The sequence below is a fragment of the Panthera uncia genome, chromosome A2, assembly GCF_023721935.1.
Source record: "Panthera uncia isolate 11264 chromosome A2, Puncia_PCG_1.0, whole genome shotgun sequence".
In the NCBI taxonomy this organism is placed as follows: Eukaryota; Metazoa; Chordata; class Mammalia; order Carnivora; family Felidae; genus Panthera; species Panthera uncia.
Genome location: NC_064816.1, coordinates 87230955 through 87257477, shown reverse-complemented (window position 1 = coordinate 87257477; position 26523 = coordinate 87230955). Strand labels below are relative to the sequence as shown.

General features: G+C 36.7%; 1 protein-coding gene across 6 annotated transcripts in view; it reads right to left on the bottom strand.

The window, feature by feature from the left end:
* The window catches only part of DMTF1 (cyclin D binding myb like transcription factor 1), a 45864-nt gene that overhangs the window by 4420 nt on the left and 14921 nt on the right, over positions 1–26523 (bottom strand). For all 6 annotated transcript variants that reach the window (XM_049641382.1, XM_049641381.1, XM_049641383.1 and 3 more), the window contains 10 exons: positions 23871–23965; positions 18352–18466; positions 17392–17468; positions 12534–12691; positions 11367–11399; positions 10350–10459; positions 6377–6605; positions 5011–5162; positions 3499–3708; positions 866–951 (listed from right to left, as the gene is read on the bottom strand). In XM_049641382.1, coding sequence (XP_049497339.1) covers positions 866–951; positions 3499–3708; positions 5011–5162; positions 6377–6605; positions 10350–10459; positions 11367–11399; positions 12534–12691; positions 17392–17468; positions 18352–18466; positions 23871–23965 — 1265 coding nt within the window. The remainder of the gene's footprint in view (positions 1–865; positions 952–3498; positions 3709–5010; positions 5163–6376; positions 6606–10349; positions 10460–11366; positions 11400–12533; positions 12692–17391; positions 17469–18351; positions 18467–23870; positions 23966–26523) is intronic.

The window sequence follows — 26523 nt, the reverse complement described above, 5'->3', positions numbered from 1 at the left end:
CTGAATAATTGTGTGGCTATAGCACATTTTAATTACCCATTCATTGGGATGGACATGTGCGTTTCCACTTTTTGGTTATTATGAATACAAACATTCATGTTCAAGTTTATGCAAACGTGCTTTCATTTCAAGAGAAATGAATATATATTGGATTAGAATTGGTGGCTCAGATGTTAACTATATTGTTTTACCTTTTTAGGAACTGCAAGATTCTTTTGCAAAGGGTATTTACTGAGAGTACTGTGAAATAATTCATTCCACAAACCTTTTCTCAGATAACCAGTATAAACTTTTTGTTTGCACATGGTGTCTGTTTAGCACTCCACCCAGGGGCACCAGGATGGCTCAGTCAGTTGAGCATCCGACTTTGGCTCAGGTCATCATCTCACGGTTTGTGTGTTCGAGCCCTACATCGGGCTCTGTGCTGACAGCGCAGATCCTGCTTGGGATTCTCTCTCACCTTTTGCCCCTCCCCCACTCACGCTTTCGCTCTCAAAATAAATAAATCAACTTAAAAATACTTTAAAAATTAAAAACAATAAAAAATTTAAAAATTATTAAAATGGCAAATTAAAAAAAGGACTCCATACAAATCCATAGCATGCACCCTACTCATTAAGCACTGTCACTTTCATATATTATTATTGGCTTATATACAGGTGAAAAAAAAGACTGAAGTTAATTATAAAAGTGAAAGTCTGATTTATGTCCTCTTAACCATCTGGTCTCAAAAACACGGACACAGTTGTACGTAATGCCATTCATGGTAATTTTTGTTTCTTTTGTTCATGTGATAACAGTGTAAAACCAGTAATTTTTTTAATGCATAAAATGGCCAATATCTATTTTGTGCAGTGTTACTCACTGGAAGAATCTCAAATGTCTGTAGTGTTCCACTGTTTAGTGTTATTGTTTCCGAGTCAACAGTAGCGGCAGGGGACTCCGTTGAAGCTATGGTGAGAACAAGGACAAAATAAATAAAAGACATATTCTCATACTGAATAATCTGCATGGAAACCTGAAGTCATTTAATCTTATGAGAGAAGAAATCTAATGGATTTACCTGGGATGGCATAGATCAGGGTTGGCAAACCATGGCTCATACCCAAATCCAGCCCACTACCAGTTTTTGTAAATAAAATATTAGAGGAGCAGGGCCACACCTGTTTATTTTCTATGGTTGCTTTTGCACTACAAGGACAGAGATGACTAGCTGTGATACAGTATCTGTTAACCCCTGATATTAATCACAAAATATTTCTAGTATTAAGAAGTAAGAGGAAGACATTAAGGCTAACTTACAAAGCAAGAGAAAGTGGATAAAAAAAATAAATTTTCCCTGGATATTCTGGTAAGCAGTACAGATGACTGGAATGGTAGTCCCCAAACATGAGGCTTTAGTTCTAGCAACATTACTTCCGAGAATGTAAACCTGAGCAAGTAACTCAATTTGAACTTATTAATGTTTAGAGATTTTGGCTGTCCTTCCTACATCATGGGAGTTGTTGGGAGGACCAAAAACATGAAATATAAGAGAGTACTATTTCAGAATACCACATATGGGAGACTGAACAGCGCATTAGAGATCACATCATATAATCTCCTTATAGATGTGTCAATTGAGGCTTTATTTAAACTTGGGCAGTGTTGGTTACACCTGATCAAGGTTATTAGGAACTATAACTAGAAGACATGTTATCTCTTGGTGCTTTCAATTGTACCTACAGATAAATCCATGTGAAAAAAAGATTTGGAATCGGCTTTTAATCTGCAGTTTTTACTACAACTATAATACATCTCAGTGAGAAAGGAAGAGACCCTTTTCAAAATAAATGCACTTGATTTATGTTATTTCTCTATTAGATGGATTCTTAAGATCATACCTAGAATAATTTAAAGTGATTCCCAATAAATAACCTAAGTCACGGGTAAACAAACTATGGGCAGGGACAGATGTGGCCCAAAGCGAAGAATGATTTTTACATTTTTACAGGATTGTTTAAAAACAAACCAGAATATTCCACAAAGACCTATGTGGGCTCCAGACCCTACCATGTTTATATTTACTATTCTGGCTTAAAGTGTAACAATCCCTGACTCCTAACACAAAGGAAAAAACAATCCTGAGATTTTAGCCTGAATGCAAACAGTAAGTGATGTGTTGTAAAACTCTTACTGTACTCACATTTCTTGCTGAAAATTATTCTACATATATTTAAAAAAAAAAGCCATCTTGTAAATATTAGGGTACCAATTCTAAAATGTCTGTATTGCCAGTAACTATAGTCATTCCAATGGCCAAGGAAAGTTCTACCAGTCTCTGTGCACAATCTATAGCCAACAGTAGCTCATATTTGTGGCAGACCAGTAATTTCAGTTGCTTTGCAATTCTTCATACTATAAAGGAAAATAAACAGGGCTAACACATTTTTTCATGCTTTATATTACATTGGTGGAAAGCTAATGCAAATAACCAAACTTAAACTAGGACTGTAAGACAGGCATGATTAAAGATCCAAGGTAACTTTGACAGTCACTGGATACAGGAGGTGTTACTACCACCAATAGATAGCTCAGTGATTCTCAAAGTGGGATCATAGGGTACATTTGAAACCCTGTAGGGTGTTTTTATATTTTGCCATAATGATTAGAAAGTATTAATGGCATTCTGTGGGTGAGGTCAAGGGACAAGGAGCATCTTGCAATGTGTAGGACAGCCCTGGTAACAATGAATCGTCCCACTCAAAATGCCAATAATCCCCTGACTGAGAATGACACACAGCAATTGGTATACTCTCGGCAACGACCTTGCCATAGGCATAGCATTTAGGGAGAGAAAAGAAATGAGGTGAACGTGAATAATAATATGGTTCTGAGAATTTTATTTTCATTCTTTTTCTGTTACTCTATCACGGAAAAAAGGGCAGAAATATCAACCTGGTTTAGATCTCAGGAAATAAGTTTCCCTCCCTACACCAACTGTTGGTTTCTCATAATCTCCTTAAGCAAAAAGATGTCAGAGGCTAAGGAAAAGAAGGGTAAACACAAGAGTTCCCACAGGAAACTGGCTCTTCACTTCCTGAAGAAAGTCTTTAATCTCACCAAAACCATTTCTTCTACATATGGCCTCAAGTCCACCCCCAATCCCTGTGCCTTCTGGTGAATTACTACAAATGATGTGCCACCTTGTGAAGTTTATTTCCTTACTAAACTGACTAGAGTTCAGGTAGTGTTTTATTAAGCATTCTTTGTAACATCTAAAAGAAAGGATTTCAAATGGTTTATGAAAGCTGGGCAGTTGCTTATCAGTCCTTCCTGTCACACTCAACTTTTGTGCAAATATTGAGCTAATAAACATAAAATGCCTTGGACTGCCTTTGTCAACTTGTACAAATTTCTATCCACATTCTAGAAGAATGAAGGGTATTAGATGGTAAAGCCATTAACAAATCGTATAGGTCCCATAATGGCAAGGGGTCTGGAGTAATAAACACTTACAGACATGGGTGATCTGGACCGGAATCTGCAAGGCTGCCACGGGGCTTGGAGACATGGCTGTGCTATCTTCCAAGCGGGCGACTCTGATCTGGACATGCTGTACACTGGAATTGGAATTACTGTTTGGAACTCCAGATCCTGATTTATTCTCCAAAAGCGTTGGGTTGTTTTTTTGGTTCTCATGTAACTGTTTAAGACCTTTTATTAAGACTGAAGGGAGATGGGTAGACAAAAAGAACATTGATTCTCCGACAGACCACCATCTAAGCAGCAAGGGAGGTGGGGGTAAGGAGGGAAAGTATTTGGAATAAATAATTGTATACTGCATGTGAGATCTCAGCAAAATAGTAATAAAAATATTTTAAGGCTACAACCTGTCTAGAAATTTGTGGAAACACTATCCATCACAAGAAATTAAAAAAAAAAAAATCATAGTATTATTCTTGTCAACGAAGATGCATTAGAAAAAACACAAAACCCTGTGTGGAACATGAAAATAAGACCTCTTCAATGTCCTAAGGCTTCAGGATAAAATTCTTATTACTTAAGAAGAATATTGTTAATGCAAAGTAGCTTATTTTCTTTTCAAAATGAATAGTGTATGCCCTCCAACCCCCTCCAGGACTCAAGGACACTTAACTCACACCCCCAGAGTAGCAGCTCATCTTTAGCAAACAGTACTCTGCAACCACCTTGAATTCTTGTACAGGAAAGCAAAATCTACACTTGTCACCCTCCACTAGTCATGATAAACTCTGTAAGCCCTTTCAGGTGATAGTAAAATCTGGGTGGGTTCATGTCACATTAGTATTCACTCACTCTTCTGGGTTTAACACCTGATTTATAAATTTATAACTATATGTTAAAATATATATATATTTTCATCAAGCCAGAGTTCTTCAGAATATAATTTTCCTTTGGAAAAATGGAAGTTGGATAACTATACCAAGGGGAATGAATTTGATGCCCTTAATTAAACAGACTGTACGACTTAGATGCACACCCTACGTGCAAAGAAGGCAATGAAGAGCAAAACGTGCTCTGCCTCATTTTAAGCAAACCCAAGTTAATATCTCTAGATTTACATAACAAACGAATTACAATTTAGTCTTTGTACTATAAAACCACTAAGGAATTTCTCTAAATGACAAACCCAGTTAAGATATTTGAAATTATTCAACACATAAAAGTTGATTTAAACCTAAGTTTTCAAAAATACATCTTTGTACACAATATCTGAAATCAATTTCTTCTTCACGGTTTATATGAGAACAAGAATGTATGTCAATTGTGTATATTTTCATCTCAGCTGCTTTAAGAATTACAAATCACATCAACTCTTCTCAAGGGAAGAAAAAACAGTTGCCCCCCAAAATAGGGCAGAGGTTTAAATGAAGTTCTGCCATGATTCAGATCTCTAGCTGAGGCAAAGAACTTCTAACCTCTAAGTAAGTCCTGAGGAGTAAAAATGGTAAGACTTGGGAAGTACTGAAGAATCAAATAATACATTACCAGGAAACGAAACATCCTTATGATTTGCAATTTGCCTTTTGATGGTCCACCATTTACTTCGAAGCCACTGTGGTGAACGGACACTGCTCCATCCCTCTGCTAACAGATCCCAGTTTATGTCATTTTCATCAGCTACATCAAGCTCTGCTATCCTACAGGTTAAAACAACCATTTGTTACATGTTATTTATTTCTCTGTAAGAAACCTCCTCTGACTACACGTGATGGCAATGGCAATAAAGGGAATGTCAACTTATGTTGGAGATGCTTTGTTAAGGTGCATGGGAAGGAAGGGATTCCAGGAGTGCACACTGCTTCCAGAGCTGAGAGCTATGAAATCCCACCAGCAAGAGTCTTTTGTTAATGGTGCAACTGATGGGCCTGAGTGTAAATGGTGACAACCAGACGAAACACTGTAAAGGAAAGGGAGTAGCTAAAGGTTATTAGAACAGGATAAGAGCAGGTTTAGTTGTATAGTGTTCTGCAATGTTTTATAGTGTGTTAGAGCAAGTGATTTCCTACATCTGAGCTTTTCCGTTTCTATACTAAAAACGTTTAGAAATGAGCTATTTGTAGACGACTATTTGCAAAAAGTGTATTAAAAACAAAACCCCAAATAAAATGTTGAGAAAACAAAAACAATGCTCCAGCAACAACCAAAACATTAATAACCATTATAATAGCACAACTAAATTTTGGGGTATGAACGGTCTACTTGTTTTCTAGCTTCAACTGTCATGATGATTTTGATTTTCAGGAGGGAGTAGCTTCTATTACTTCAAGGTCTCAAACATTTTCTTGCTGGTATTTTTGCCCATTTGGGTCACTGATTCTTAATGGTTAAAACGACTAATTTAAAAAAGAAGCTTAGGATTATCTCCTAGCTATGTTTGGATACGTGTGAAATGAAGTATCTGATTCGGCCCAGTATGAAGGTGTGGGGTAACTGTAGTTGAACCCCCTTCTTGGCAATCCAAACAGCCCAAGAGTGAAGGGCATGGAGACTGAACAGCCCTCTTCCCCGTGACACAGTCTCCCTCTGCTAGGAGTGAGGCACATTGCTGGGACGGTGGCAAGCTGCAGGGCCACCGCCTGTGCCATACCTGTTCTGTGGATAGAGAGGACTTCAGTCTCTACGCCTTCAATCTGCTACTTTGCACGAGCACTAAATCCACTAAAAAGGAACACAAAACAAAAAAAGCTCAATATGAAATACATAGGATCTGAAGGATCCTCTATGGATCCTTTCTCTATGGAAAGGATGCTTTTCAGACATTAGGCATCTAGGGAGACCCAAAGAGGAAAATCCATCAAGATACCTAGAGCCATTAAGCAGCTTTTGTTATTAAAAGATCTAGGACACAAACCTGAGGATGAGATTGATTTCATCTTCCTTGGTCCATTCAGTACCTCCACTTTGTTTCCAGTTCAGGTAGTTGAGCCATTTAGAGCGACACTGCTTTTCTGAGCGGGTCCCCACTCGTTCTGCCACAGCTGCCCAAGACACGCCCTGTGTCACTATGTCACCAGGCTCAGTGCTTGTCAATTCATGAACCACCTCTGCAAGTCTCTTTTCCTCTTCTTCTGTCCACTTCCCTAAAAGAAGGAAATCATCTAGACTACTACTGCTACCTTTTTTTTTTTTCCAAATCAGATTCAGCCCTGTATTTCCAAGGACTGATGGGAAGTACACAGTAACACCCAAAGTATTTCTGAATGACCCAGGGGTGGGTAACTGCACACATCTACTAAGACAGTTGTTTTACTAGCCTATACTAGCCCAGTAAGGTTCTTGGTATCAAAGAAAATACAGAGTCTTGTAGAAAACAATGACCGACTCTTAAAGGAAAGAAAAACTACCCAACATATACCTAGAAAGAATTCTGTACCGTCAAGTTGCATTAATTGTAAGTAGGAAGAGCTTCACGAATGGCATGATGGACAAAGAAACACACAATTTTTACTTAGTATCACCTAAGATTCCTGCTCTGCAGGAGTGTAGTAAGCCAACAGAGATCCTTCATTACAGTAATGAATGGTGTAACTCCTATGGGCTTCCACCCATTTTAGTAAAAATGAAAACTAGGTTTACATGATCTCCTTTCCCCCCATCCCAACTCCAAGAAACTGTGATAAAAGAAAAGTCCGAGACTGGCACTCACACATGATTTTACTCAAGGCTTTCCTGAAGCCATAAACCAGTAATAACACCAAATGATTCTCTTTGGTCTTTTCTTAAGGATCGAGCAGAAAAACAGGAAAAGAAGAGAAACTTTTTACCCCTTCCACTTCTGTTTCCATTTTGTTATTAGTAACTAAAAATAACTAGAAAATTTCAAAAGTGCCACTATGCCTGCTTCAGGGATTCCATTCATTCAACAAATATTTACTGAACATCTATTATGTGCTAGGCATAGTTCTGGATACCACATACTCAAGGCAAAATCCTGCTCTCCTACTTTAGCATGAGTGTCTCATAGTGTGGTACAAAAAAAGAGAAGTCATGATCAGAAATACTATGTAGCAACATGAAAAGCAAACAGGCGAATCAATCCCTCAGACTGGCAATCAGGAAATGGCAGTGTTTTTCTATTATTATGCTAACAAAAGGAGTTCTGCTCTCAGAATGTCTTACATAAAACGCTAGGGTCCCATCCTAAATCTAAAGCTCCTATTCCAGCTTCATTCATTAAGCTGTCATTCACAGAATAACAAGAGTTATTCTGAATTAACAGAATTCTGAATTAACAGAATTCTGAATTAACAGAATTAACAAGAGTGGAATTTCTGTTCTGTCTTGCAGGTCATAGTGGTGGTGGAATGGTTACTCAGAAAATATTCCTAATTCCACTTTAGCAGGATAGGGAGATGAAAACAGAAAATATATACACTGAAAGTTTAACTTGATAACAATTTTTTTTTTTTTTTTAATTCAAAGAATGAGCACAGAGTGTGGATCCTTCAGAGAATTTGGGGGCTAAAAGGGAACAATGAGATCATTCTAACCTCTTTCTTTTACAGAGGAAACTGAGGCTCAGAAAGATTGAGAGTTAGTGGCAAAGTCTAAATACTGTTGTTGATCACAAAGGTTAGGTTTAACAGTGTCATCTGTTAAAAGTTAAAAAGGCATTTGTGGTCTGGAGGTTGAAACAACAGTCGCAAGTTTTTTTCTATGGAAAAATATACTTATTTGTTTGAAATAAGCAAAAGAGAGCCACACCTTTGGAATATAACTTCTTAAATTGTGATCTGCCTGAACTAAAGTGTTTTATAAACCTGAGTAGATAAGCTTGTTAACGTAAGCTCCACAGTTAGATGGGCTTAAATTAAAACAAACTCCTGTATGTAAGCCTTAATGATAAATACTTTCACAACTGGAGCAGTTATGAGTTGCTACAAAAAGGAAACATGGTACATATCTAAAACGTCTGAAAAGTGAGATGTGTCCCTGTGAACAGTGTCATCTCACACAAAAGAAAAATGAAGGATTACTTAGGTCTATAAAGCTTGATGAAAAAGCAAGACTAGAAAATAAAATCTGAATTAAAATTGTGGTAGGGTCCCCTCCCTAAGGAAAGAAAAGGGAAAAAAAACCCTCAAGGCAACCTTGCTATTTGCTTACTTGACAACATCCCTCAAGACCTTGTAAAATGAGACCACTTAACATCAGACCACATGTTTGTGTGTTACCATATATGGGAGACGAAGTAAAAAAATACATAGAAAACTACATGTGGCGTTTGGGGCTCAGTTCTTTGGGTACGAACCTAACTGAGCGGTGCCAGCAGGAATAAAGTTGCTTCCTGGAAAGAAAAGCCTCGGTGTTATGACTCTCTGTGCGAGAATCCTGCTACATTACTGGGGGGCTTGTCCGGGATTCAGACAGTGCATTTCCACCTCCTTTGCCACCGGGGCTGCAAACCTCGGGGTGCCGGGAGAGGCAGCCTCACCTGGTGCCAGCAGACCGCTTGATCCACAGGAGACCAGCCCTCCTGGCACACCGGGGCAACAACCCCCGTATGTGCTCATGGAACCCAAGAGGCCCAGGAACCGGCTCAGGGATGCCCATCAGCCTTCTAAGAACCCAGGTTCGTTTTGGCAGACCTGCCCGTAAGAGGCAGAAGGGGAGCCTGATCACCTCCCAGAGGTCCACTAATAGTTCCACAAGGGACGAGGAACGAAGCTGCAACACTAAGGTGTTGGTGCTGGGCAGCAGGTTGGAGTCGCCGTGTGACTGTGTATGGGGACTTGTGTCTCCTTCATTTCCTTGGTCAACGACTATAATTCGAGCCAACTGTCTCTGGTTATTCTACCTCAGAACGGGGACTTGAGGGAATATTCCCAAGCAGCTGCCGAAACTCTTTTTGTTTCGGGGAAATTCCCTGTCTTCTCAGGACTGACATGGACTGTCTCGTTCCACTGGTGGCAAACAAAACAAAAGAAACCTGGAGTCTGCTCCTCTGAGCTGCCAAGATTTAAAACTGGGAATTCTCTTCTCTGCCTTCCGCTGGCACCTGTCTCTTCTGCCTTCCCTTCCCCGCTCCTGTTTCTGCACCACCTGGGGGGTGGCTGGCACAACTGGCTCCTCAATGCCTCAGGCACCATCAGCTCCTCCTCCCACCCTAGATGTCCAGGAACAAAGACCACTGATGTCAGATTTCCCCACCAACGTTGCAGGTAAAAATTAACCAAGGGGAACAAATTGTCTTACGTGGACTCAAGTAAAACGTATTCAGTGTTTAAGCTAATTTAAGTTTGTTGGTTTGAGATAGATGTTTATCAACATTAAAAAAACTTTTATTCTACCTTGATTTGCTGAGGGTCAAATAAGCTCATGTTATCTCTGTTCCAATTTGTTAACAAAAGGATGACTTAAAGTGACAGTTAATTTTGTCCGTCTCTTAAGTTTTCATGGGTAATTGTTAAGATAGCTTTCAGTCTTTGGTAACCTAAAACGTTAATGTTTTGCTTGCAGGTAAACTAAGATTGAATTCACTGGATATCTAACAAGATAAGAGGCTAAAGCACTAATTACTAGATGTGGGTTTGTGATTCTGACTTATGGCAAAAAACCCAAAAAACCTAAGGATCTTTGGAACTGGTGAAAAACATGCTTTGTGCTTAATGGGTTTATAAGCTTGCCATCTAAAAAAAAATTCTGATGTAACAGAGAGTTCACAATTGGTTACTAGTTTTCACTGGAGACTAAGGTTTCTAAGAGTTAAAATCCTGCTACAAAGTGAATGACAAATTTCTTCCCAGGACAGAAGACAGGACATAAGTGAAAGGCCAGGAAGCGCCAATGGAGACCAGAGAAGCCAGCGGGGGCGCTCACAGTACCTGTGTTGCAAGTATCCTTCATCAGTCGGCACCGATCTTTGACGGAAGACGCGCTTCTTCCTAGCGCCGCCCCTATTGTTGCCCAGTCATTGCCATGCTTTATCCGGAGCCTAAAACAAGAGTCTGCCAATCAGCATTTGGTTCAACTGTTTTCTCCCTTTTAATTTCATCATTTATTCTTCATTCTTCTTCTTCCCATTTGAGTGGTTTGGAAGTTGTGGGCAGCAATACTTTGAGAGCCAAAGTTTGAAAGTGTGGCCTTTTTTTGGGGTCCACAGTTGTCTGTGGGTGAAAAAAAAACAGGCAGCAATTGCCTTTTTCCTGGGTCAGAGAAGAAATAAGTAACTTGGATATGTGTTCAAAAAAGACCAAATTTCCCCTCAGGTTACTGACAATCTCCCAGGCAATCCCCAGATTGTTCCCTTTTGAGTACTCCTAACAAGCTCTTCTCAGTCATCTGAAAAAGTTTCACAAGGTGCTATCATTATAACAAGGACCAGCCTTCAATTTTCACCATGATCCATACAATCCATTTACCCATACTTTATGGCCCTGCTCAACGAAGCAAAATTATTTTTCCTGTGAAATAGCCTTTATAAGGTAGAGTCTGCCCAGATATTAAGTAAAACATTTGCTAAGTCATCATTTTAAACACACAAGTAGCACAACCCTGGTTTTAATTCCATATGTAAGTTCCTGAGGTCCAGTCTTCAGGCCACCAAGAATGGCCATCTAGTCTCTTCTGTAACCCTTATCAGTGGTCTGCCACACATTTCATTCGGCAGCTCACAACAGGAGACTAAATTTATGGGCATTTATGGGCATACTCTGCACGTATGGATCTGAAAAGTTCTTTTTTACGGTCTCTCATGCTTAACAGCACGATTAAATATACCAGTCTACTAAAACTCTCTTGACATTTTCAAAATAAAAGTTTTAAACACAAAGATATTTTTTTTAGAAAGGTAAAACCCAACTATCAGAATTAATGAAAAGGAAAAAAATTGTTAAACTTACTCCTTGAGCTTTTCAATTTCTTCAGGTGTATATCTAGAAATTTAAACAAATTTTTAAAAAGATGAATTAAAACAAAGAATGCTAAACAACCTTGATAAAAATCAGATTTTCACTTAGGGAGCCAAATGGTAAGTCACTTAGCATAATGATAATATTTTTAAAGTGACTCATTTCAAGGTAAATGACTGAAAATTAAAACTAATGCTTCTATTTTTTTGCAAAAAAAACCTTTTAGCTGTAACAAAAGTAATTAATGTATATTTTTCTCTAGGAAAATTCAACATTTAAAACATATTGGCTCCTATTCTGTTTAACTTTCCCTTTATTTCAAAACTGGTTTCAGGTCCTCTGATAGTTATTCCCAAAGACTTATGCATGACATTATAAACCAGAGCCAAGATGCAAATCTATGGTGAATTCTCACAAGGCACTGAAAAATTTAAAATTCTCTTCATTTCCACTACCCATGCATGGACATCTGCCATACTCTTGCTTTAATGTAAAGGCTCTTTTTCTTTAGTTGGGCAAGTACTCAAAACAGCCATTGCAATTTCTTTTTAAAAGCAGTATCTAATAAGCTGTCCCTATGACTACCTAAAATTTCCAAAGAGAAATTATAAATATGTTAGTAACACTATATAATCATTGAGTTGAAAAAAATGATGCCTTCCCATAAATGTTGCCTATAACAGAAATCCATGCATTGTATTCAGAAATTTAGTTATTTTTCCACTCTGGTTTTATTAAAAAAAAAAAAAAAAAAGTCACTAACCTAGGAAATGCTATACTATAAAAAAAAAAAAAATTGAATAGGAACAATGTTACTGATGAATTGAGGTTTTTCCACACTTCCTAAATCTTTAACCACTATAATACATTTTATTATAATGTTACTTTATTACAAAGCAGAGTTTGACGTATGAAGACAGCTAAGTCTAAAATCTGACATATATAAGCGGATTTAGATTCTAGTTTCTAGGAGCCCTTGTTAAAATGAGGTTTCCATATTTATAACATGGAAATGGAGAGAAAAAATATTAACACAACAAACTAATCATAGCTGTCTCCAATTAAAGTTTTAATCATAACTATACTTTAAAAAATGAAAGCTCCTTAAGGTATTTCCCCTAATTACATGAAAACATGCAGCATTACAAGTTTTCATACTTTCCCACATGGTTTCTGTCATCATACATGCGAAGCACTCTTCTATAAACTGCAAACAAAGGCCGGTTCAGACCCCATGCTATAGTCCTGTAGAAATCTTTTCTTTCGTCTTTTGACATCTCAAAGATGATTTCTGTAGCATCTTTTATTCCGCGTGCCTAAATGGGTTACATTTCTTTGATTTAGGGATTTCTGATAAAATGCATATGGATATACTATGCTTTTTAAAAGTTGTTTCTTTTATGTTCAAGATCACCAATGGCATTTAGAAAAATAATGCATTGTTAATTCATTAATAAGTCAAATATAAACTTTAGAATGTTTCAAGAGATAATAAAGTGATACTTTAATGTTCCAAAAAGAAACTGTATAAAATTCAGTAAAGTTGTGTCAACCCCTTTTAAAACAGAAAAATATTAAAATCTAAAGTAGAAAATCATAACAAAATTAATGGAATGAGGAATCAAGTAACAGAAATGACAAGCAATGCTAAAAAATGCTTCTTTAAAAAGACCCATTAAGACTAATAAAATATGAAAAGATAAACTTACAGCAAAACTAAAAAACAAAACCATACTGGAAATGAAAAACATGGGGCCTAAATAGAAATGCTACAGAGAGTAGAGAATTAAACATTATTAAATTCTATGGCAATAAATTTGAAAACTTACATAAAATGAACAAACTCCTAGAAAAATTAAACTTACCAAAATAGACTCAGGAAGAGAAAGAAAATCTAGTAAGCATAGACCATCAAGAACATTTAATAAGTTATTAATAATTTTCTCACAATGGAAACACCAGGCCCACATGGCTTTATAGGTAAATCCTACCAAACAATCAAGATAATTCTGATTTTTAAACTATTCTAGGGTATAGAAAAACAGGCAGGACACTTCTTCATTCTCTTTATTAGGCTGACATAACCTCAATAACAAAACCAGACAAGGACAGTTTCAGAAAAGATTTTTCAGGTAAGCTCATTCATTAACATAGATCCTCTAAGTCCTTAAAGTATTTTAGCACAATGAACCCAACAATGTATAAAAAGGTTAATAATCAATGCAAAAAGTGAGCTTATTCCAGGAATACAAATTTGTGTTAATTTCAGAAAAAATTAGTTATTAATTATAAGATTTATGGAAAAAATATAAATATCAAGTTTGGTTTTGCTGACAATTTGATAAAAGAAAATATTTAGCAAGGCTGCCGCTTACAAAATCAATATATAAAGTCATCTGCGTTTCTATAGAAAGTTCGTAACAAAGTTTACAAGTTCTCATTTACAGTAACATCAAAATTAAAAGCAATAGGACTAAATCTTAGGCAAGTTACCCAAGTCCTTCATGGAGGAAAACAAACTATCAAAAGGCATTAAAGAGGAATTCACTACAATGGAGGGCTATACGATGTTCTCATTAGCAAGATGAAATACTATAAAGATGTGAATTCCCCTCAAACTGATGCACAGATTCAATGCAGTCCCCCCAACAAATCCCAACAGTTTCCATTCTCTGCAACCTGATTCTAAATTTATAAAGGAAGAGCAAAGAGCCAAAACTAGCCAAGACATTCATAAAGAGACTTGTTCCACATTTATCTATACTTGTGCAGGTATCAACAAACAGAACCTGGGAACATATTAGAAAACCTAGAAACAAATGTGTGGAAACTAGATCTGGGACAGAATGGACATTGTACATCGGGAAAAGACTGATATTCCATAATGATGCCAGGACAACTGCCATCCATACAAAATAAAACAAAAAACCCCAACAACAGTGAAATCCTATCTCACAGCTATGGGAAAAAAAATCAGTATGAAAGGCAAAACTAAAACTTTTATGTCCTTGATGCAGAGGAGGAGTACCTTAAACAACCATGCAAAATATAAAGGTAAAAATGATTGTTTTTATATTGAAAATTAAGAATCTTTTTTCATCATATGACCCCTAGGGAGAAGGAAATGCTAGGCCACTGAATTGGGACAAGATATCTACAATACAAATAAACAAAAAAAACCATTAGTAACCAGCATACGTTAAGAATGTCTAGGGGCACTTGGGTGGCTCAGTCAGTTAAGCATCTGACTCTTGATTTTGGCTCAGGCCATGATCTCAGGGCTTGGGGAGATGGAGCCCCACATCAGGCTATGCGCTGAGAGCACGGAGCCTGCTTAGGATTGTATTTTTCTTTGTCCCTCGCATATGTGTGCTCGCTCGCTCGCTCTAAATAAATAAATAAATAAATAGTCTAGAAAATGAAAAAGAACCCTATGGAAAAACTGACAGAAAATACAAATAGGAATTTCAAAAAGGAAACACTAAAAATGGCCACTAAGCATATATTAAAGTATGTAATCAGAGAAATACAAATTAAATCCATAATAAAATACCATTCACACCCATCAGATTTTTACATATTAATAGTAAAAAACCTAAAAAAACCCTAAATGACCACTGGCTGCACCTGGGTAGGTATTTATCCTAGCATAATGAAATACAGCTAAAAAAGTCAACAGGGAATGGATCACAAAATCACAACAAACAACAGAAATCAGTTAAAGAACACTCAGGATAAATCTATTTACATAAATTTCAAAAAGAAGTACAATTATACTGATATGCATTATATACATTCTTTTGAATATGTAAAATTTCAGAGTAAAAAGTCTCTAAATTTTTTAAAATTAATTTTCTTTTTTAAGTAATCTCTACACCCAACATGCACTTCAAACTGACGACTACAAGATCAAAAGAGTGACACACTCTACTGACTGAGCCAGCCAGGAACCCCAAGTTTCTAAATTCTAGAATCGAAATTTTTCTTATGCAGTTTCAATTATGCAAATAATGAGGCCTAATATTTATAAGCCTAAATATATGAAAGGCAATGTGTTGCAGGATGACCATACAGTGAGATGGAAAGATTTTCTTTTTCTTCTGTTTTTTTTTTTTTTTTTTTCAAACTTGTGACAGTTACTTTCATTTATCTGACATCTAATTAATTGGTTTAAAAATGGCACCACAATGTTCTTAAACAGCAGCACATAATAAAAACCATGGTCAAATATCAAACAAATTATCTTTTCCCAAGATCAGTACATCTTTGTGGACATTTCCTATCTCTGCCAATCCATTCATTATTCTCCCAGTTATCCAAAAATAAAACATTCTGAAGTTATTCCAACCCCTCATTTTCCCTCTTCCCCAACATCCAGTCACCAGGTTTCCTTAGAGATTACCTGCTTATCTGCCCTTTCCCTGAAAATTCTTCTCCCACCACCATAGTTTAAAGTCCTTACTACTCTCATCTGGTCAACTGAAATGGTCATCTAAAAGCTCTCAAATTTCAGTCACATTCCCACCCTTTAATCCCTGGAAACCATCTACTCCAATCCCCTAGACAAGAAACCAGTGTAATTCCCAAAGTTCAATGTTGTTACTGTTCGTCATTGCCTTATCTAAACCTGCAACATTTTTCCAGGTTTTTCCATTTTAACTAAAGTGTATGTGACCAGTGGACAACTTTAATACACTTCTAGATACATTGTCAATGGTCACTGCACTTGTGTTTCTCTTAAAAACAAACAAACAAAAACCCCAAAAATTTAGTTTGCTAGGAATAATCTTTACCCATTAACAAAGAAATGAAGTGTTTCACTCTTTACAGTTCATAAAGCTTAGCTTGGGAAGAGTACAGCTTAAAATTAAGCTTTACAACGTGGATATTCTAGGCAGCAAATGTATTTATAATAGTGAAAAATAATATAAACCACCTAAGGATCAAACAATAGAATGGTTAAATAAATACTGTACTTCACCCATTCCCAAAAAGTGCTAATGGTCTATATTTCAAACATGCACTAACTCCTTTACAGGAATGGTCAGCAAATCTCTGGAAACATTTCCTTGAGAAGAGCACAGATCTACTCCACCAATTCCTCACTTAACTAAGTTACCAGTTTTTCTCATTTTCCTATAGGAAAGAGTTCTAATTTTTTGGACTGGATTTCAAAGTCAAGTTTCCAGAGGCTAATTAACTCAGTTCAAGTTAAAAGGGCTAATTCAACGTGCTCTGGGTTTCATTTCTGATTCCTTGGTACTCAGCATTTACTCATGCTGTTCCCTCCAGCCCTATTCCAGTCTAAGTTCTATTTCTTAAAGATTCCGCTCAAATCCTTGATCTTCCAAGTATTTTCCCTAACTGCCCCAAACCCTAAAAATACACTCTTCCTTCTCTGATTTCATGCAGAATTTATCACTCACATGGTACAAACCCTTGTGTTGGTCTTCACCTGCTTTCAACACTCCCAAATGAACTGCTGGCTTTTCAAACACCAGTACCATGTGTTATAGGAATTCCTATCTCCAGTGCCTCAAAAATACTGTGTTCGAGAGACATTTACTGAAGAGGATGACTTAGCTAACATATAAGCCTCAACAGGAAAATGAACTAAATTATCCATTTTTTTAAAAAGGGAGGACTGTCATGTCAGAAATTCACTCAAAGAAGAAGATGTGTATCTTAAGCTTTAGACAATACAAGCTTAAACTCTTAATTATTAGGTTGCTTGAAAAGACAGGGCCTTAGGGTTTTGAGAAGCTGTTAGGATTTTGTCTAAACTTTTGGTATTAACTAAAGCAGTAAAACCATTTTAAACTAAGAATTCAAAATTTGTTTAAAAACATACCATAATCATACACCTTACAATTATTAAGCCAAGACACATATTAGCCAATCATCCATTATAAAAATTACTGAAAAGCTCCTAATAAGTACATACAATATGATGCTTTGATAATTTTTGCAACTGGAAATGAAAAAATTAGTGAAACAAAAATATGCCATAAGATACCTTTAGATAGCGTTCAATATTGTTCATCAAAATATCAATTTCCTCCTTAGACCACATCCCCTGTTTCCATTTATGTCCTTTAAAGGAAAACAAATAATATTATAGAAAATGTTATCCTTCAAGATGGATAAAGCACTAAAGATTTGCTTTGTGATTAAATAAATTATCTATGTGAATAAAATGTAGGTAATTTCTCCTTCATCTGAAATCTGAAAGATCTCCACGTAGTTGCTTTTGTAACCTCTGGTTTTTAAAAAAGAATACATTCAATCTTACTAAATAAAGACAGTAAGAAGTAAAAGACGAAAAAATTATTACTTTGTATCAGTTATATTTCTTATCAATAATAAAAGCCTGCTAAAAAAAGGCATGAGAATTATAAAAGCCAAATCATGCTCCAAACTTTCTGAAAAATTTATCCAATGCAATAAATAAATTTTATGGGCAAAAGAATGTGCACAAAAGATTCTAGGACAAGGTAAACATAATCCAATGGATACCAAGTGAATAATACATTCTTAATGAGTATTTACTATACAGTGGTTGAAAACAATCAATTTACTTACTTTTGCTTCCTTTTCTCATTTCAGAGTGGCATATCCATGACCTGCACTTTGTTGTAGCAGTTCCCTAACAATCCTTATGAACTCTGCAGCACTATAAAACACTTACTTTAAGCCACTAAGCTGCCTATCAGACCAAAGTTAGATCTCTGAAAAGACTGGTCTTCCCACTCCCATGCAGTAACTATACTGTCTTTTAATGGACATCTGTTTATAATTTACTGCATGTCAGAGAAATGATCAAGTACTGAAAAACAAATGTTGGTTTCATGGTAAACTCAATTTCTGTAACTACTCAATCACAACTATGAAGCCCCAATCCAAAATCCTGATGACTACCAGATCTTTTTACCTCCATTTTTTTCCAGTGGACACTAAAATTCACAATATAGCTTACCTTTGTTAGTCAGAGAATCTTTATCTTCTTTAGTTGTAAACCACGCTTGGCTAACTGCTGAAACTTCCTCATTACCCAAGGGAGATATTTCATCTAGTTGCTCATTCTGTAGAATCTTGAAGATGTAAAAGTAGAAAAAAAAAAAAAAGTATATCTCGATTTAATACCCAATCTGATTCATCTTTGTGTGCAATAATAAACATTCTAAAACTCTACTAATACAGAATTCATTTGTTTCAGATATAGTAAAAATATATTCAATTTATAGAAAAACAAATTTTTTTTTGCTGTTCTCATGGCAGTATGAAAACGAAACTGCCTGCATTAATAAAATATGACCTTCATTTAAGCAAGTAACTCTGTACTAGTGGCTTAAATTTTATAGAATAATAGTTAAGATTCCATTATGTGACTGAATTAATATATCTGAAGCCATCTGTACATTCATATATGTAAAATGAGCTCATACATACAATAAAATGGAAAGGTTACAGATGAGTGTCACGGTTGTTCATGTCCTTATAGGTTATTTGTTGTCTAAATATTTTGTCATCTGTAATGTACTCTCTTGCTAAATTTAAAGAATTAACAGGCTAAATCAAAAGACATTGCAAAATCACAGTCTGCTTATAGTTCACTGACAACTTTGTTTTAGCCAATCTTGAGAGTTGGTTCCTAACCTCATTAATATACCTTCTTCTCAAAGAACTATATGGTATTATTTATTATTATTATGGTAAAAATAATCTTCACTGAATAACATGAAGTTAAAAACTAACAACTTTATTGAGACCTTTATAACTCCAATTTTTTAGTATATGTGCTGCTGAAGCAAGCATGAGATATAATTCACACACCATAAAATTCACCCTTTATAATATAAAATTCAGTTGCTTTCAGTGTATTTATCCAACTGTCACACCAGGTACATTTTCAACTACAGATATACCTAACCTAACAGATTCTGCAGGAACAAAGCTGCTTAAGAGAGTTGGTCTTGGGCTAAAGACAGCTATAGTGTGAGTCAGAAAGATCTGGAAACAGTGCTACCATTTCAGGCAGGAGCCCACCTACCATAGGCAGATAAGAATAGGAGGAAAGTCACATGTCTAGTGACCACTCAATTCCATTTGGTCTCAGACTATATTAACTAAACTATGTCACTGGCTGGAGGTAAATCCTAAGAGATTGGACTATTTCTTGAATAGACAGAAATTGAATTTCTAAAATCAAGAGGAAGTGAAATCATCCTACTTGGAAAGAGAGAAGCTGTCAGTGAACAAACCAAGCACAATGAAGAGAAAAGCCATGTTTCTTTTGTCACCTACTTTGTTTTTCTATTTGGGGGTAACGAATATATTGTATTTATTAAGGTGTTTTCTTAAATCCATGGGCAAAAAGCTAGAGTCACTGGAACAAGTATGAAAAGTTTTGTAACCCTGCATTTATGTGTCATACACTTTAGATTTTTTCTTTTAAAGATCAAGAGGCTACCTTTATAAAGCTGAGAATGGAGACAGACTAGACAGATAATGTCTCTTGTATTCTGAAGAACCCAATTATCTAAGATTTGACACAGAGGTTACTGTGATAGAGACTGCTGTGAAAAGACCTTGATACAAACAATATCTACTGTTAAGAAATGTAATGTAGAAAATATTCTTCTGAAATGATGTTCTCTTATATATTAATCAGTTGCTTAAAAGAATAAAATCCTCATTTCCCAGAGTGAGTCTAAATACACAGGCCACTCTATGAACTTAGGAATACACTTGTCATGCTAATTAACTGCTGCTCTCTTTGGACAAATACCTAATGCCTTTTGGCTTAAATTACCCTGATGAAGAATTACAATTATTACTTAAGTCATATAATGGTAAACATGTAAAAAGCCATCAAATGAAGCCAACAATTATTGTATTTTAGAACTAATAATCAACACTGTCCATAACAAATGAGTTAAATGAGGATGGTAGGAGACATAGTTACCTTAAATGTTATCTATCTACACGTAGTATGTAGATATTAAGTTTTACATTATTTTACCTCCATTTTCACTACTTTATGTAGAAGCTTTTTAAATTACTCAGATATGTTTAGTATACTTTTTTTTTTTTAGAGACAGAGCTTGAGCAGGGGAGAAGGGCAGAGGGAGGGAGGGAGGGAGGGTGGATGAGGGAAAGGGGGAGGGAGGGAGGAAGAGAGAGAGGGAGGGAGACGGGGAGACAGGGAGAGGGGAAGAGGGGGAGAGGGGAAGAGGGGGAGAGGGGAAGGGGGGAGGAGGGGAGGGAGAGAGAGAGAGAGGGAGAAAGTGAGAGAGAGAGAGAGGGAGAAAGAGAGAGAGAGAGAGAGAAAGAGAGAGAGAGAGAATCATAAGCAGGCTCCATGCTCAGTGTAGAGCCCCACGGGACCCTGATCCCATGATCTTGAAATCATGACCTGAGCCGATATCAAGAGTCGGACACTAAACTAAACCGACTGAGCCACCCACCATAGTGGTTTTTTTTGTTTGTTTGTTTTTGTTTTTTAAATGTAGCCTTTTTGACTTGGTTGTAGGGTTTCATGCCTATAACATACATTGACTTAGGAATGTAAATCTAAGCATTTGACTCACTAATTCCTCTTGCAACCACAAAACACTGTATATATTGGGAAATTTTTTAGTTTCTAATCATTTTTCAAGATAGTTCCATTGCTGAAATGGGACAGTATAGTAACTACCATAATATGTGAAATAGCTACACCTGCTTTGACACAGAGGACAGAGCAAAAAGCAGACTATTTCTGAAATTTTAACTATGCTTTCACTCACAACCTAACGGTATTCTTATGAAACAAATATTAGAAACTATTACAAGTTTTTCATTGACTAAAATGGTTAATAATAAACCAAGAGGCTAATATGAAATTATAACTCACTAACTCTTAAGAAATAACCCAAACACTGGCACAAAAACAGACACATAGACCAATGGAATAGAATAGAAACCCCAGAAATAGACCCACAAACGTATGGCCAACTCATCTTTGACAAAGCAGGAAAGAATATCCAATGGAAAAAAGACAGTCTCTTTAACAAATGGTGCTGGGAGAACTGGACAGCAACATGCAGAAGGTTGAAACTAGACCACTTTCTCACACCATTCACAAAAATAAACTCAAAATGGATAAAGGACCTGAATGTGAGACAGGAAACCATCAAAACCTTAGAGGAGAAAGCAGGAAAAGACCTCTCTGACCTCAGCTGTAGCAATCTCTTACTCGACACATCCCCAAAGGCAAGGGAATTAAAAGCAAAAATGAACTACTGGGACCTTATGAAGATAAAAAGCTTCTGCACAGCAAAGGAAACAACCAACAAAACTAAAAGGCAACCAACGGAATGGGAAAAGATATTTGCAAATGACATATCGGACAAAGGGCTAGTATCCAAAATCTATAAAGAGCTCACCAAACTCCACACCCGAAAAACAAATAACCCAGTGAAGAAATGGGCAGAAAACATGAATAGACACTTCTCTAAAGAAGACATCCAGATGGCCAACAGGCACATGAAAAGATGTTCAACGTCACTCCTTATCAGGGAAATACAAATCAAAACCACACTCAGATATCACCTCACGCCAGTCAGAGTGGCCAAAATGATCAAATCAGGAGACTATAGATGCTGGAGAGGATGTGGAGAAACGGGAACCCTCTTGCACTGTTGGTGGGAATGCAAATTGGTGCAGCCGCTCTGGAAAGCAGTGTGGAGGTTCCTCAGAAAATTAAAAATAGACCTACCCTATGACCCAGCAATAGCACTGCTAGGAATTTATCCAAGGGATACAGGAGTACTGATGCATAGGGGCACTTGTACCCCAATGTTTATGGTAGCACTCTCAACAATAGCCAAATTATGGAAAGAGCCTAAATGTCCATCAACTGATGAATGGATAAAGAAATTGTGGTTTATATACACAATGGAATACTACGTGGCAATGAGAAAAAATGAAATATGGCCTTTTGTAGCAACGTGGATGGAACTGGAGAGTGTGATGCTAAGTGAAATAAGCCATACAGAGAAAGATAGATACCATATGGTTTCACTCTTATGTGGATCCTGAGAAACGTAACAGAAACCCATGGGGGAGGGGAAGGAAAAAAAAAAAAAAAAAGAGGTTAGAGTGGGAGAGAGCCAGAGCATAAGAGACTGTTAAAAACTGAGAACAAACTGAGGGTTGATGGGGGGTGGGAGGGAGGGGAGGGTGGGTGATGGGTATTGAGGAGGGCACCTTTTGGGATGAGCACTGGGTGTTGTATGGAAACCGATTTGACAATAAATTTCAAAAAAAAAAAAAAAAAAGAAATAACCCAAACAAAACAACCCTATAATTTGTCTAACACTGCCACTGCTCAATCTTTTAACAACTAGGTTGTGAACCAAATCACCTATGAATACACACCTATTTGTATGGTGCTGAAAACGGAATCTAAGTGGGACTACATAGTCTTTGAATTGGAAATGAATTTGACAAGCCCCATTTTGAAGAACGTGCTCTATTGCTTCAGAGAGCATGGAAAAAATTCCTGTCTAAATCACCCACTGAAATATAAGAGCAGATTATGAGAATCTCTAGCTGGGCTCAAAGCTGTTTGAAGTACATGAAAGACTCACTCCTCTAGAAATTCAGTCATTCTGGAACCACTGTGAAGTTCCCTATTGAAAAAGGCTCATAGTGCACCCACTTGAGATATCCTTAGTCCTTGATGTTATATTATCAACTTATAATTCATAATGATGTAACGCCTCTACTGTCTGCTTTAAAAATATTTTATTAAAGAAATGAAACAAAAGGACAAGATACTAAAAAGAAAGGGCCAATCAGCCAGACATATAAACTTACAAGTAAAAGAGATTTAAGCTCCAGGCTATCTAAAAGAGCAAAGGATTCTATTACTTTTGGCAGAAATAACTCATATGAAACACAGAAGTTCACATAAAAAGAAAGCAGTAACCCCTGATTGTTATCCAACTTCTTAACTCAGGGTAAAATGTTATCTAGTCCTGCAAACACCAAAAGGTTCTACCTGAGCTACAACTATCATAATTAAAATCCGTGTTAACTAACTAGCTTCCATTCATATTAGAACAGAGAACACATGTAGCCTTTCTAAATCAGTCACTAGAGAGAAGTGCTGGGTAACACTTAAAAAGCTTTATATCAATATCTTATATAACCGGTAAGATAAAATTTAAAGTTATTTAACAGCTCAAATGAGTTCATTCCATGTAGCTAAAGAATACACGTGCACCATCTGTTTCAACAGATGTGAACCACTATAGGGAATGAATTTTAAAATTCTATCTTTGCCTACTATTGTGAGATTCATACAAGTGGGGACTGGAAACCTGAATGAAATAATAAATCTTACCTCAATTCTGTCCTTTGTCAGACAAATTATGTTCTCATCATTTTATCACCTAAGGTATGTGTTAAGGATAATCCTCTTGCAGTCAGTAAAAAGACTCACTATACCTGGATCTGTGTCACAGTTCCCTCAGTAATCTCATCATCTGCCACCTCTGTGGTTGCAGTCATGGTCACCTCAAAGCTCTGATCATTTTCTGAAACTTCAAGAAGAAAGAACAATTCAATTCCAATATAATAGCAAGTTATAATTATTAAAAAAATAAAATCCATGGGAAAAAATACGTGACCATCTAATTTCCTAGCACATTCCTTGCCAATTAAGTCTATGTCTATAAAGATACAGATATATATATATATATATATATATATATATATATATATATGTTTAAGAGAAAGTCATTATGCACCTAATAAATACTAAGTAATGCTCTGGGTGGTGGGAAGACAGCAGTGAGCAAATAAAACAGAACTGTGCCTTCATGGTGCTTATATTCTAGTAAGGAAGACACGAAATTAACATATTATGTTGGGTGTTGATAAATGAGAAAAAAGTAAAGCAGGAAAGGGAATGCACTGGGGGGAGGATACTGAAATTCTAGTTAACAGGAGAAGAGAAGTAACCCAGCCTTGGGACAAAATGGGAAAGGGAGCTAGTCACACAGGTATCCTAAGAAAGAGCACTTCATGCAGAAGGAAAGCCATGGGCAGAGACTCTGAGATGGGGGCACATCTGGACTGTTCAAAGGGATGGCAAGTAGGATAGTGTAACCAGAGGACTGGTTCTGTGAGGACTTGTAGGCTAATGTAAAGACTTTGGCTTTAATTCTCAGATGGGAAACCACTGGAAGATACAGAGTGATATAATCTAATTTTTATTTTAACAGGATTACTTTGGCTACTAACAAGAAAACAGCCTGAAGGGTGGCAAGGGCACTGTGAAATCAGTTAAGAAGCTAACTCAATAATCCAGGTTAGAGAAGTCAGGGACTTGGCCCAGGGCCAAAGGCAAGTGAGGATGATGAGCAGTTCATACTGTGGATATATTTTGATATGAGAACCAACAGGATTTGTGGATAAACTAAATATGAAAGAAATTGACAACAAAAGGATGTTATTGAAGTTTTAAAAATCAGAGCTACTAGAAAAATGTACCTGCCATTAATGAAATGGGAAGATTTGTAGAAGCAGCAAATTTTAGAATTTAAGAAGTTTCATGGGTTGGTTTTAAACACACTACTTTGAGATACCTACTAAACATCTAGAGTTAAGATTAAGGTTGGACTGGAATAAATCTGAACATGATCACAAGAGACAGGATTTAAAACCACCAATTCTAGGGAATGAGAAAACAAAACAGAAGCAGCAGCCTAAGAATGGAGTCCTGGAGCACTCCAATTAGAGACTAGGGACATGTGGACAGGTCAGCCTAAGAGACTCAGAAGGCACAGACAGAAAGGTAGAAGAAAACTAGAAGAATGGTTCCCTGAAAGCCAAAAGACATTATTTCAGAGAAGACTGATAAATATTCTCAGAGTAATAAATACTGTCAAAAACTGTGGATAGATCAAGTGAAGACAAAGACTAAAACAAAAAATTCATCACTGGACTTAGCAACAAGATAGTCTCTGGAGACCCGGGAAGAACAATTTTGGTGAAGTGACAGAGATGAAGGCCAGACTGGAGTGGGTTTAAGGAAGAATGGGAGAAGAAATGGAGGGAAGTATATGGATTCTTTCAAAGTATTCTGCTCTAAAGGAAAGAGAAGTTGGAGGGGAGCCCAAAGTGGGCTAACAGGACTTCTTATTTTAAAGAAGAAATTATAGTAGGTTTCTAACACTGATGGGAACGATCCAGTAGAGAATGAAAAGCTAATGATTCACGTGAGAAAGGAAGAAATCCTCCAACAATGTCCTTGAGTAGGTAGAAGGGATGGGATCTAGTAAAGTGAAGGGCTGGCCTTAGTGAGAAGAAAAGATGGGAACATACGGACACAGATTCATATGGACAGATTCATTTGTAGTGGTGGAAACTGGCAGAAATTATATTCTGACTACTTCAATTTTCTCAGTAGGGTAGAAGCAAGGCTATCAGTTGAGAGTAACAAAGGTAGAGAAAATACTGGAGGTTTCAGGAATGTATGAAAGTCATCTCTGAGTGGGAGAAAAAACCATTCATTTGTTAAGTGTGGTGTGACTGGCAGGCAACAGTATGAGCCCACCTCAAGTTAATGATCATGAATTTAAAATAAGATCATTCAGCTTGCTTGTGCTGTTTTTCAATTAGCTGTGCCAGTATAGACATGAATAGCCAGGCATATTTAACCAGGATTGTGGTTTCACTAAAAACAATGAAGTGAGAGAAGGAAAAAAAGGATTTGAGGGTAAATGCAACAGTGATTATAATGATTAATTATGAGCCAAACCTGGTAGGGAGGAAATAAAAGATGGAAGTGGAAAAGGAACAATGAAAAAGTGGTTAAGATCAGTGGGTCCCTGAAGGGCAAAGGATTCCAAGTGTTAGAGAGGATTAGACAAAGTAACCTGGAAAGAAAGGAAGTATTGGTACAAAAACAAAGTCTGAAGTAGATCACAAATGGACTCCACTTAACAGGTAATACCAAAGGAGGTAATGGGACTAATTAATGAAGTAGTCTGGAGAACAAAAGGCAGAAGAGGATAAAGTATTGGAACAATCATCTAAATGAATAACCACCAAGAGTTGTAAATATGAGTAGGGAATGGAGAAAATGTGGTGGCAG